The 13,037-nt window shown below is 42.7% G+C and overlaps 1 protein-coding gene across 2 annotated transcripts; it reads left to right on the top strand.

Moving 5' to 3' along the window:
- The first annotated feature begins 4,446 nt into the window (after positions 1-4,446).
- psmc3 (proteasome 26S subunit, ATPase 3) lies at positions 4,447-13,024 on the top strand. Of its 2 annotated transcripts, none has more exons than XM_071399962.1 (12): positions 4,447-4,607; positions 5,111-5,191; positions 5,379-5,504; positions 5,704-5,808; positions 7,203-7,265; positions 7,389-7,526; positions 7,624-7,767; positions 7,909-8,057; positions 8,190-8,286; positions 12,198-12,343; positions 12,451-12,532; positions 12,725-13,024. In XM_071399962.1, the coding sequence occupies exons 1-12, from the start codon at positions 4,566-4,568 to the stop codon at positions 12,833-12,835; spliced, it is 1,284 nt and encodes a 427-aa protein (XP_071256063.1). In that variant the 5' UTR covers positions 4,447-4,565; the 3' UTR covers positions 12,836-13,024. The 2 variants fall into 2 exon arrangements, with proteins under 2 accessions (XP_071256063.1, XP_071256064.1); XM_071399963.1 differs by having other exon boundaries at positions 4,467-4,601.
- The last annotated feature ends 13 nt before the right edge of the window (positions 13,025-13,037 follow it).

The raw sequence follows: 13,037 nt of genomic DNA, 5'->3' as shown, positions 1-13,037 counted from the left end.
ATCGACTCAAGTTGGGCTGGACTCTCAGTCCAGCTTCTCTCATGGTCAAACCGTGGTTGATCACTTGATCAACAAGTGTTGCCCTAATCTCATCAGAGATGGCTCTCCTTCCTTCTCTTCTTTGCCCTCGTCCTCTTCCTCTCCCTCCTAGTCCTCTTGCTCTCTGTCCATTGTTGGCATCCATTGTTCAAAACAGGTAATCTGACCTTTGACCTATTTATAGGCCTAAACTACAGTAAAGCAGTGATTGGTTAGTGATCAGTTAAGCTATTAGTGTTTGCACATGTGAGGAGTGTGTGTTTGACCTGGTGAATAAGTGTAGCTTTTTGATTGGTTGTGTTTGGAAAAGGAAAGCAAGTCACTTCCTGTTAGATTTTTGTGTTTTAGGTAGAGAATTGTGTTTTGAAAAAAGTGTTTTATGCAATTGACAACTGAGTCAAAGGCTGAGAAATAGCTTATGGTTTTGGATATTTGGTGTGTAGTTTTGCACTTTGAGTGAGAGATTTCAAAAATCGTGTGACATGAAAAGATTTTGTGTGTAAGCAGTTGGAAAAAACTGTAGTATGTGTTACATTTCATATGTTATGTATTAATTTGTGGATGTCCATCATCCATTTCATATGATATGTTACGAATTACAATTCGTATCCTATGTTACGAATTTGCAAAACTAATGATATGTTACGAATTCCAATTTGTTGTGGCTAATGTTAGCTAGGTGGCTAGGTGATTGATGCTAGGCTAGGAGTTAGGAGTTAGGCTAAAGGGTTAAGGTTAAGGTTACGGGAAGGGTTAGCTAAAAGGGTTAAGGTTAGGGTAAGGGGAAGGGTTAGCTAACATACTAAGTAGTTAAAAAGAAGCAAGTAGTTGAAAAGTTGCTAATTAGCTAAAATGCTAAAGTTGCCCGTGATGAGATTCGAACACGCGTTATAAGTCCACCCATCCCCCCCGATCAAACACCATCCACCCCGACCAACCACCATGCCAAACATAACATATCATATTAATTTGAGAGTTACGGATTTACATTTACTATGTTACATCTAGTCTATGAGACCAGGCTGCCAAAGGTGGTGAGAAGAGCGGAAGAAAGGAACAATTTTGAATAAACCATGGTAGGTGGATTAGAGACACCATTAAATGTTCCTCGCCCCGGATCCTGACATGTTGTATGTTAAAAAGTTGCACTTTGTATCGTTTATTTTATTGGTTATAAACAGCACAGCGCAAACAAAGAGGAAATAGGAGAAAATAGGCATCATAGTGATTCTGGCTGAACATTTTTTGGACCTAAGAGATGTTACAGCAGAAGCATTACAATCAAATAAATTAAAATAAAATGTTATTTGTCACAGGCTTTGTAAACAACAGGTGTAGATTAACAGTGAAATGCTTACTTACTGATCCTTTTCCAACAATGCAGAGTTAAAAATAGGAGGAATAAATAACATTATCGAGTAGGCGTAAAAATAATATGTCTATAAACAGGGAGAAAGAGTACAGAGTTGATGTGCAGTAATACAAGGTAATTGAGGTAGCGATGTACATATGGCATGGGTAAAGTGACTAGGCAACAGGATAGATAATTGACAGTAGCAGCAGCGTACTGTATGTGTGTGTGTGTGTGTGTGTGTGTGTGTGTGTGTGTGTGTGTGTGTGTGTGTGGTGTCAGTATGCATGTGTGTGTGTGTTATGTGTTTGTGAACGTATATGCAGTGTGTGTGTGTGTGTGTTGGGGTGTCAGTCTAAGTACAGGTATGTGGCGTGTGTGGGTAGAGTCTAGTGTGCACATAGAGTCAGTGCAGGAGAGTTGGTGCAAGAAAAGTGTATGTGTGAGTTAGGTTTCAGTGTAAGTATGTGTGAGTGTGCAAGTCAGTGCAAAAAAGGGACAATACAGTGATGTACTGGGCTGTACTCACCACCCTCTGCGGCGCCTAGTGGTCGGGTGCCTTGTAGTTGCCATACCAAACGGTGATGCAACCAGTCAAGATCCTTTCAATGGTGCAGCTGTAGACTTTTTTTAAGGATCTGAGGGCCCATGTCAAATCTTTTCAGCCTCTTGAGGGGGAAGAGGCACAGTCATGCCTACTTCACAACTGTGTGGGTGTGTGTGAACCATGTTAATTCCTTAGTGATGTGGACACAGAGGAACTTGAAGCTCTCAACCCGCTACACTACAGCCCCATCGATGTGGGTGGGGGTGTGCTGGATGGGGACTATGGTGTTGAATGTTGAGCTGTAGCCAATGAACAGCATACTTACAGTGGGGAGAACAAGTATTTGATACACTGACAATTTTGCAGGTTTTCCTACTTACAAAGCATGTAGAGGTCTGTAATTTTTTATCATAGGTACACTTCAACTGTGAGAGAAGGAATCTAAAACAAAAATCCAGAAAATCACATTGTATGATTTTTAATTAATTAATTTGCATTTTATTGCATGACATAAGTATTTGATACATCAGAAAAGCAGAACTGAATATTTGGTACAGAAACCTTAGTTTGCAATTACAGAGATCATACGTTTCCTGTAGTTCTTGACCAGGTTTGCACACACTGCAGCAGGGATTTTGGCCCACTCCTCCATACAGACCTTCTCCAGATCCTTCAGGTTTCGGGGCTGTCGCTGGGCAATACGGACTTTCGGCTCCCTCCAAAGATTTTCTATTGGGTTCAGGTCTGGAGACTGGCTAGGCCACTCCAGGACCTTGAGATGCTTCTTACGGAGCCACTCCTTAGTTGCCCTGGCTGTGTGTTTCGGGTCGTTGTCATGCTGGAAGACCCAGCCACGACCCATCTTCAATGCTCTTACTGAGGGAAGGAGGTTGTTGGTCAAGATCTCGCGATACATGGCCCCATCCATCCTCCCTTCAATACGGTGCAGTCGTCCTGTCCCCTTTGCAGAAAAGCATCCCCAAAGAATGATGTTTCCACCTCCATGCTTCACGGTTGGGATGGTGTTCTTGGGGTTGTACTCATCCTTCTTCTTCCTCCAAACACGGCGAGTGGAGTTTAGACCAAAAAGCTCTATTTTTGTCTCATCAGACCACATGACCTTCTCCCATTCCTCCTATGGATCATCCAGATGGTCATTGGCAAACTTCAGACGGGCCTGGACATGCGCTGGCTTGAGCAGGGGGACCTTGCGTGCGCTGCAGGATTTTAATCCATGACGGCGTAGTGTGTTACTAATGGTTTTCTTTGAGACTGTGGTCCCAGCTCTCTTCAGGTCATTGACCAGGTCCTGCCGTGTAGTTCTGGGCTGATCCCTCACATTCCTCATGATCATTGATGCCCCACGAGGTGAGATCTTGCATGGAGCCCCAGACCGAGGGTGATTGACCGTCATCTTGAACTTCTTCCATTTTCTAATAATTGTGCCAACAGTTGTTGCCTTCTCACCAAGCTGCTCGGCTATTGTCCTGTAGCCCATCCCAGCCTTGTACAGGTCTACAATTTATCCCTGATGTCCTTACACAGCTCTCTGGTCTTGGCCATTGTGGAGAGGTTGGAGTCTGTTTGATTGAGTGTGTGGACAGGTGTCTTTTATACAGGTAACGAGTTCAAACAGGTGCAGTTAATACAGGTAATGAGTGGAGAACAGGAGGGCTTCTTAAAGAAAAACTAACAGGTCTGTGAGAGCCGGAATTCTTACTGGTTGGTAGGTGATCAAATACTTATGTCATGCAATAAAATGCAAATTAATTACTTAAAAATCATACAATGTGATTTTCTGGATTTTTGTTTTAGATTCCGTCTCTCACAGTTGAAGTGTACCTATGATAAAAATGACAGACCTCTACATGCTTTGTAAGTAGGAAAACCTGCAAAATCGGCAGTGTATCAAATACTTGTTCTCCCCACTGTATATACATTTACATTTACATTTAAGTCATTTAGCAGACGCTCTTATCCAGAGCGACTTACAAATTGGTGCATTCACCTTATGATATCCAGTGGAACAACCACTTTACAATATAGTTATTCCTTTTGTCCAGGTGGGTGAGGGAGGTGTACAGTGCAATAGAGATTGCGACATCTGTGGATCTATTGGGGCGGTATGCGAATTGTAGTGGATCCAGGGCTCACATCAACACCATCATCCCAGACAGGATGATGGTGTTGATGTGAGCCATGACGAGGCTTTCAAAGTATTTCATGGCTATAGATGTGAGTGCTCTTGGGGTAATAGTCATTTAGGCAGGTTAACTTGGCGTTCTTGGACACGGGGACTGAGTAGGCGTCCTGATAGTCAGTCTGGCCCAGCAGCCTTGCAAATGTTAACCTGAATCCTGTCGACAAATGTTTCGTCCTCTCAGGCCCTTAAGCCTGTGTAGGGCTGTGATTTGAACTATGACTATAGGAGTGGGATTCTTTTTTACATTTATTTCATTGTTGTATTGTATCTGATGTTTTTTTCTCCCCCTTTCCTGCAATGGAAAACGTTTATCTCAGTCACTACCCGTGCAGTAGGTGGCGGCAATACACCTCATCGGTTGTAGTCTGCCGGTTAACCTCAAAGAAGAAGTAGAAGCGACTACCAAGACGAAGACAAGCGGAAAGATGGCGTCGCTGAATGACAGATCAGTTTGGGATGAGGTGGAGGTTTGTTCCTTGAATTAACAGATTTTAATGTGTTCATCAATTTAATTTGATTACAACATCTATTATTTGAATATGGTCGTAATTATGAAGTTAACATGTATCCAATAAACGAAAGAGCTTATCCTGATGTCAGCTAGCATAGCTACAAGCTAACGTTAGCTAGCCTGTTAAATTGATGGGACAGTGACACAGGAAATTTGCACATTTTCTTAACGTTAGCTTGGTCACATAAAACAAATGTTTTTCTTGGTATTTAGCCTGTTAACAGTTATCAACTTTCTGGTCACTTAACGTTGTTAGCTAGTAACTAACGTTACACACACTGAGATTCGTAAACATATCTGCAAGTTGTTAGCTAACGTTAGCCTGGCTATTTTGCTTGTCCTATTAGCCGCCAGCTAGTTAGCTTATAGCCAGGAGTCATGATTACTGTATTTTAACTACGGTAGTAGCTAAATAGCTACGTTGTATCATAACATTACAATTTTGTTTGTCAACAATAGGATGGGATCGGCGAAGAAGTCCTCAAAATGTCCACCGAAGAGATCGTCCAGCGGACACGTCTTCTGGACAGTGAAATAAAGGTAGATAGCTAACTAGTCATTTTACCTGCTATTGGTGTATCAGATGGCCCTCACTATTCTTACTTTTTTTCAACTTCTTATCTGTTATGTCTCCTATATACTTGACCCTTCCAATTTTTAAATGATATGAAAATTATGAATAAGTTGTGCCTAGGTCTATACATTCAATTGGAACCTCATGTTGTAGATCATGAAGAGTGAGGTATTGAGGGTAACCCATGAGCTGCAGGCCATGAAGGACAAAATCAAAGAAAACACAGAGAAGATCAAAGTGAACAAGACCCTGCCTTACCTGGTCTCCAATGTCATCGAGGTAGGATCATGAAGGAATATGTACACTTTCGTATCAGTGCCACATTGTTTTATTGTATTGAACAGTTTAGTATCAAAAGCGCAATTCTTGTGAAGCTCACTTTTGTGATGGGTGTTGAGCTAATTGTCTGTTTATGACCATACAACAGTGTCTGGATCATCACAGGTTAGGTTTGAGATGTCTTAAAACTGTCTTGCAGCTTCTGGATGTGGACCCAAATGACCAGGAGGAGGATGGAGCAAACATTGATCTAGATTCCCAGAGGAAGGGCAAATGTGCTGTCATCAAAACATCTACAAGACAGGTAAGTAACAACTAGGAATATGTCCAATCCAGTGTTTTCTGCAGCAGTCATTTAGCTGTGGCGCTGCGCACCAACAAAATCATTGCCACCACGCCAACAAAATATGGAACATTAAAACATATTTATTCCAAGGAGCACTTTGAAGATGCTGGAACAGTCCACCTTTACTTTTCCTCTGCAAACAAACAAGTAATGAATAGAAATGTCTGACAACCCCATAATAGAATAGTTTATCCATTTACCTAGTCGGCTTGTTTTGTGTTCTATGCGAGATTAATAATCCTTTTGAGGTGCGTTCAAATTACGAGTGCCATAGGGAGGGAATTCCCAAAATTGAATATAGGCTGTGAAAATAGGCTATTTATTTAGTAGGCTAATAAAACTTTTACCAGCCACAACGGTTTATACTTTATATGGCCTGCGTATGGTATAATGAACTAATGCCTGAATTAATGTAATAATGAACTGAATTATCTAAAACCAATAGGCCTACCTGCTTACAGGCTGTGTATCCATCTACTGTGTTGTCCTTCCAAACTAGGGATTTCACTCGTGCAGCACCGTTTCCACTATATTTTTGTAGCCTGTTCCCTTATCGTAACTGTTATTTTTATTTCTCCGCTTAGGTCTACGTTAGCCATTTTCGCATGAGCTAGGCTATCCAGGGAAAGTAAACTTGGCAAAGTTTTGTATTATCACGTGGAGAGAGGGAACGTTTTAGCACCACACAAATAAGGGACAGTTCCCGGCTCCACACTCAATGCATGCGTGGCTGGTAGCCTTATGTCTGGCTCGCCGCTCACAGAATGGAATTCGCAACACAACAAACTCCTGGGTTTTTAAAATGTGTATTATCTTGATTTTAAAATGTTTCCGACCATCATGTAATTGTTCTGAACTGTGAGCCGACCCACGGGGTTGAAAGAATGTGGGTATTTGACCTGATGCTTGATGATTAGCCCAATAGGGTAAATGCAGATAGGAAAACCTGTTCTTCAGCCTATTTATTTATAGCCACTATACTGCATCAGTTGGGCTACAGGTGATAATATGAAAAAAAAAAATGTAATTTTACCAATATGTTATTTTTGTCATTTCTGGAGGTTTTAATTATATTTTAGATGGTATCAGCATAATTTTCTTTTCATTCCTTTTGGACTAAAATTTTTTTTTTTTAAGTCACCAGAACAAAATAAAAGAAATCAGCCCCTCCGTGACATTTTCCCCACACTGCTACCAATTTTCCCAGAGGAAACACTGGTCTGATCTCCCAAGTTCAACTGCATTTTGATCAGTACTTTTCCTGTGTCATTCTTAGTAAATTAAAACAGTTATTAATAGGAGTTATTCAGCAGTTGTAGTTGACAGCGGTTGCCCCTTTTGTGCTCTTGCAGACATACTTCCTCCCGGTCATTGGCTTGGTGGATGCAGAGAAACTGAAGCCGGGAGACCTCGTGGTAAACCCCTTATATGTTCACTTGAGTGTTCTTGAATAGCAGCTCCCTCTGCTCAACAAGCTATGGATTTATTTTTTGTTTGTGCTTGTGTCACTTTTTCTCTTTCCCTGTGGTGATGACCAGGGGGTAAACAAGGACTCATACTTGATCCTGGAAACCCTGCCCACGGAGTATGACTCCAGAGTCAAAGCCATGGAGGTGGACGAGCGCCCCACTGAACAGTACAGTGACATTGGTGGATTAGACAAACAGATCCAGGAGGTCCGATATTATCATTTGTATCTTATCTCTTTAGACACTCGAATGTGAATGTAATTGCAGTTTTAACAACATGTGATGATATTCTTTTGACTTTCAGCTGGTGGAAGCAATCGTTCTGCCCATGAACCACAAGGAGAAGTTTGAGAACCTGGGTATTCAGCCACCTAAGGGGGTTTTGATGTATGGCCCCCCAGGCACAGGGAAAACCCTACTGGCTAGGGCCTGTGCTGCCCAGACCAAGGTAAAACAAAACATTGACCTTATGGCTTGCATTTTAGCAAGGGATTATTTGTTTGTACAGGATTGTCAACTCCTTTTCTGCTTTAGGTAAAATTGTGTAGACAGGCAGAATTTGATTTATTTATCTTTCATCCTACTACAGGCCACATTTCTCAAGCTGGCTGGCCCACAGCTGGTCCAGATGTTCATTGGTGATGGTGCCAAGCTGGTCCGAGATGCCTTTGCCCTGGCCAAGGAGAAGGCCCCCTCTATCATCTTCATAGATGAGCTGGACGCCATTGGAACCAAACGGTGAGTGGTGCAGTAAACTGGATGAGTCCTACACACTGTAAACCAGCTACCGACAAGAGAAGTTTCACAGTTGCTTTCATAGCTGTTTTAATAGCATCGACACAAGCCTCTGATCCCTTTTGATTCCTCCAGGTTTGACAGTGAGAAAGCAGGTGACAGGGAGGTTCAGAGAACTATGCTTGAGCTCCTCAACCAGCTGGATGGGTTCCAGCCCAACATGCAAGTTAAGGTATTACTCAGTTCTTTACATTTTTTTCTTAATCAGCTGTACTTGAGGTACCCAAGAGACCTGGTACCTAAGGAGAACTGGCTGTTTCACTATGCTATGAGGAGGCACTATATTGTTTGCCCGGCTGACGTGACTCAGAGCGCAGGGAGAGCTGTGACGTACTGGTCTGGATAGGAGACCGTTGTAAATGCGTTATCGATTGGTTCTCTTCGCTGAATTTGTGCAGTGCGAACACTCCAAAGGAACTCAGACCCCTCAAGAGCCCCGAAGTGAACCGAACTGAGACCATCTCGAGAGGTTCAGTTTGCTTCAATTCCGTGGTTCGGGTTTTAGGGCAATGTGAACACAAAGCACCATTTCCTGTGACATAACCCCTCACATTGGTGCCACAAAAGAGAGATGATGTGCAGGTTTGTGGAAAAAAAGTTGTTTTTGGATATTGATTAGCGATTGTCATGGATGCACAGACATTACAAAATATGTTTTATACTGACACGATGTTCAGATTATTTGTTTGCAATATGTTCTCTTTAGACTAGAGTTCTTCACAGGTCCAACCGACCTGAAATTCTAACAGACCCGAAACCCAGAGAGGGTCTGGGTTCTAAATTCTGACTTTTGTCTCGGGTCGGATCTGATATAATTGCTACGGGTCTTGGGTATGTGTAATTAAAATTGATTTACCAACTGGACCCCGATTGGACCTGTCCTCTGTTAATTTATTGTTTGTGTGATGAGAACTGCGTGAGCTTGTTATGTCAACTAATTGCAACTCAATAAAACGTATAGCTTATGTCCAGCTGAAACTGGTTCCAGCTGCTCACATCACAGGTGCCTGTTACTGAGGAGAGAGTGTTATAGGAGCATTGGACTAGGCTACTGTTGATTGTGAAGATGGGAGTTCTCTTTCATTTAAGTAAAATGAAAGTTAGAGGAAAAAGAGTACAGTGAAAAGAAGCTGACAAGTTTTAATATTGAAGTGGACTAAGATGAGAAGAATGTTGGCGGGGCCAAATGGACTGTGTGCGACTCACTATTCAAGTTTGATACAATTTTATAACTCATTTATTTATTCTAAATTGTTTAGTCATTAATAATTATTACATGCTTGTTGTAAAAGAAATAGCATTAGCCTATTGCTGTCGTTTGGTAGGCCAACATTAGGTATTGCCTTTGTTGATAATAGCTGCAATATAGGCCGAGCCCGTTAAACTTTTTTTCTTTTTAGCCATTTTCATTAGCCAAATTAAATTCCAGCTGTAATGTTTGCCATAATATAATTACCGGTAGGCCTACTATGCTTTTCACACTAAAAGCGTGAAAAGGATCAACCAAAGAGGGCAAAATGTAATTTAATGCCGCAATATAATAACTTGTTCGTGTTTTCCCTATAAACAATGACTTTACTTTTATTACCCTAATAAAGCTAAGCAACTTTTTGCGAAGGTATGGTTATTATTAGGCTTAGCTACTGCAGGCCTAAAAAGGCAGTGCGCACTGGCACTCCAACAGTTGAGGTGATAATGTTTTATGCCTACCAGAGTTACTCCTTTAATCTAACAATATAATGCTTATCGTCATTTAGAATATTCAGATCGAGAATTAGCCTCCTCCTGTACACCCATATCTATTTAGCAGTAGTAGCCTATCTGACTAGGGTAAAGAAGTCGGTGTCGGGAACATGGCACCGGCATAGTTCTATCTTTCTCTAGGGCTAGGCCTAAGCTTGGCTCCCTTAATTAATATATATATATTAATTATCATACAGTGGACGCCTATGCCTATATGCATGCAATGTCCTGATGCATTTGGCGCTCAAACCTCCAACAGCTAAACCGCGAGGTAGACAATTATTGTTTTAGGAAAAAATAGTTTTTAATATGCGTAACATTGAAACACAATGAATAGTTTTATAGCAATTTGTTATTGGATGTTTATAAGGACACCTAACTGGATAATTTGGCCAATACCACTTGTTTATTGATGGCGCTGGCAGCGACCAGTTGGAGGTTTCTTTCTACATTTACATTTTTACATTTAAGTCATTTAGCAGACGCTCTTATCCAGAGCGACTTACAAATTGGTGCATTCACCTTATGATATCCAGTGGAACAACCACTTTACAATAGTGCATCTAACTCTTTTAAGGGGGGGGGGGTTAGAAGGATTACTTTATCCTATCCTAGGTATTCCTTAAAGAGGTGGGGTTTCAGGTGTCTCCGGAAGGTGGTGATTGACTCCGCTGACCTGGCGTCGTGAGGGAGTTTGTTCCACCATTGGGGTGCCAGAGCAGCGAACAGTTTTGACTGGGCTGAGCGGGAACTGTACTTCCTCAGAGGTAGGGAGGCGAGCAGGCCAGAGGTGGATGAACGCAGTGCCCTTGTTTGGGTGTAGGGCCTGATCAGAGCCTGAAGGTACGGAGGTGCCGTTCCCCTCACAGCTCCGTAGGCAAGCACCATGGTCTTGTAGCGGATGCGAGCTTCAACTGGAAGCCAGTGGAGAGAGCGGAGGAGCGGGGTGACGTGAGAGAACCTGGGAAAGTTGAACACCAGACGGGCTGCGGCGTTCTGGATGAGTTGTAGGGGTTTAATGGCACAGGCAGGGAGCCCAGCCAACAGCGAGTTGCAGTAATCCAGACGGGAGATGACAAGTGCCTGGATTAGGACCTGCGCCGCTTCCTGCGTGAGGCAGGGTCGTACTCTGCGAATGTTGTAGAGCATGAACCTACAGGAACGGGTCACCGCCTTGATGTTAGTTGAGAACGACAGGGTGTTGTCCAGGATCACGCCAAGGTTCTTAGCACTCTGGGAGGAGGACACAATGGAGTTGTCAACCGTGATGGCGAGATCATGGAACGGGCAGTCCTTCCCCGGGAGGAAGAGCAGCTCCGTCTTGCCGAGGTTCAGCTTGAGGTGGTGATCCGTCATCCACACTGATATGTCTGCCAGACATGCAGAGATGCGATTCACCACCTGGTTATCAGAGGGGGGAAAGGAGAAGATTAATTGTTTCTCTTTCTACTCTCGGATCTGAACGGTCTCTCAGATCCAAACCAGCACTGGTCTGTTTGCCATGGTCCTTTTCGGAACGGGTCAGACTGTACTCGGGTCCATTCGGAACAGGTCTCCGTTTAACAATACATTTTTAATGCATATCGGGTCGGGTGGGAAAGCCACAGATCCATTTCGGAACGGGTCCAGTTTTTTGTACCCGTGAAGACCTACTTTCATAAGCTGTTTATTCGATTAGTGAGAAGACTACCACATTTGGTCCCAACATAGGGTACAAAGTCAATGCTAGTTAATAAAGGGGCGGTAGCCTACATTGGGTGTACAATTTTCAATTACAGCGTTATTTAATCTGCAGTTTATATTCTGTTACCAATAATATTGACATGTTAATATAATATTATAATCTGATTATAATTCTCTTCTAGCTTCCAAAATGTGAGTAGGTATATCTAGCTGTACGATAAAGTTCTGATGGAATGACTGGTCCTGCACTTTGTAAAAACCTAGAGTGCGACCACAAAATAAACTGGCAAAAGAGTTGAGTCCTCATTCAAAGGCAAGGGCAGTGTGAATACAAAGTTTATTTTTCTTTTACCACAGAGTTAATTTTAAAGAGGACTGAGATCGGTTACTTTAAACACGCTCAAATGTTTTATTTTTCCTCGGGGTTTGAAAATCCAACAGTTGTAATGGAAGAGTGTAGCGATCAGGGGCTGTGTTTGAGTGAGAAAGGCACGGAGGAGAAATGATTGGTAAAAGCACAGCCCCCTTCATTATCGACGTATCGTGCCGACAACATCAACTCTTTCCAGACTGAGGTTAGGAGGACTTCGAGTTAGGTGTTAGCCAGACTACTATATTGTACGCTGACGCCTTGACGTTCTGATCCTCTTCTGCCAGGTTATCGCTGCCACTAACAGGGTGGATATCCTAGATCCCGCACTGCTGCGTTCTGGACGTCTGGACCGTAAGATTGAGTTCCCAATGCCCAATGAGGAAGCACGAGCCCGCATCATGCAGATTCACTCACGCAAGATGAACGTCAGGTTCGGACCAATCCACTATGCTTCATAATTAAATATACTCTTTAGCTCACTGGTTCCTCAGAAGTGTTTGTCATGTATTATTCAGTATCTGATTGGTGTTCCCACAGTCCCGATGTCAACTACGAGGAGCTGGCCAGGTGCACTGATGATTTCAATGGTGCCCAGTGCAAAGCAGTGTGTGTGGAGGCGGTGAGTCATACTAAACATGCACAAATTTGTGAAAGAACAAACCAGCCCAATAACTAAATTAGTTACGTCGTTTCCTTTCCCCTGGTGAAACTGTTGACTTAATTTGTCCATTTTCTTAAAAAAAAAAGCTATAGTGACCTAGATGCATTTAGGAACGACAAGAACATGGATTTAACTTTCTTTCTCTTCCAGGGTATGATCGCCCTTCGCAGGGGGGCAACTGAGCTCAATCATGAGGACTACATGGAAGGCATCTTAGAAGTACAGGCCAAGAAGAAGGCCAACCTGCAGTACTACGCCTAAGGCCCTGGAGCTTCAGGGGAAGGGTGTGTGTGCGATACTCTCCAGTTGTGTCAAACATGAACCAATCTCTGTACTGTTAGTGTGCAACATTGTCACTTCTCTCTCTTTGGTGCGAGACATGTTTTGGCTTGTTTATGTTCCATGAAAGAATAAAGGCTTTACATTTGCCCTTCGGCTGGATGGAAATAACTATCTCTGCATT

This window comes from Salvelinus alpinus, chromosome 5 (assembly GCF_045679555.1).
Source record: "Salvelinus alpinus chromosome 5, SLU_Salpinus.1, whole genome shotgun sequence".
Taxonomy (NCBI): Eukaryota; Metazoa; Chordata; class Actinopteri; order Salmoniformes; family Salmonidae; genus Salvelinus; species Salvelinus alpinus.
This window is presented reverse-complemented; position numbering and strand designations above follow the sequence as displayed.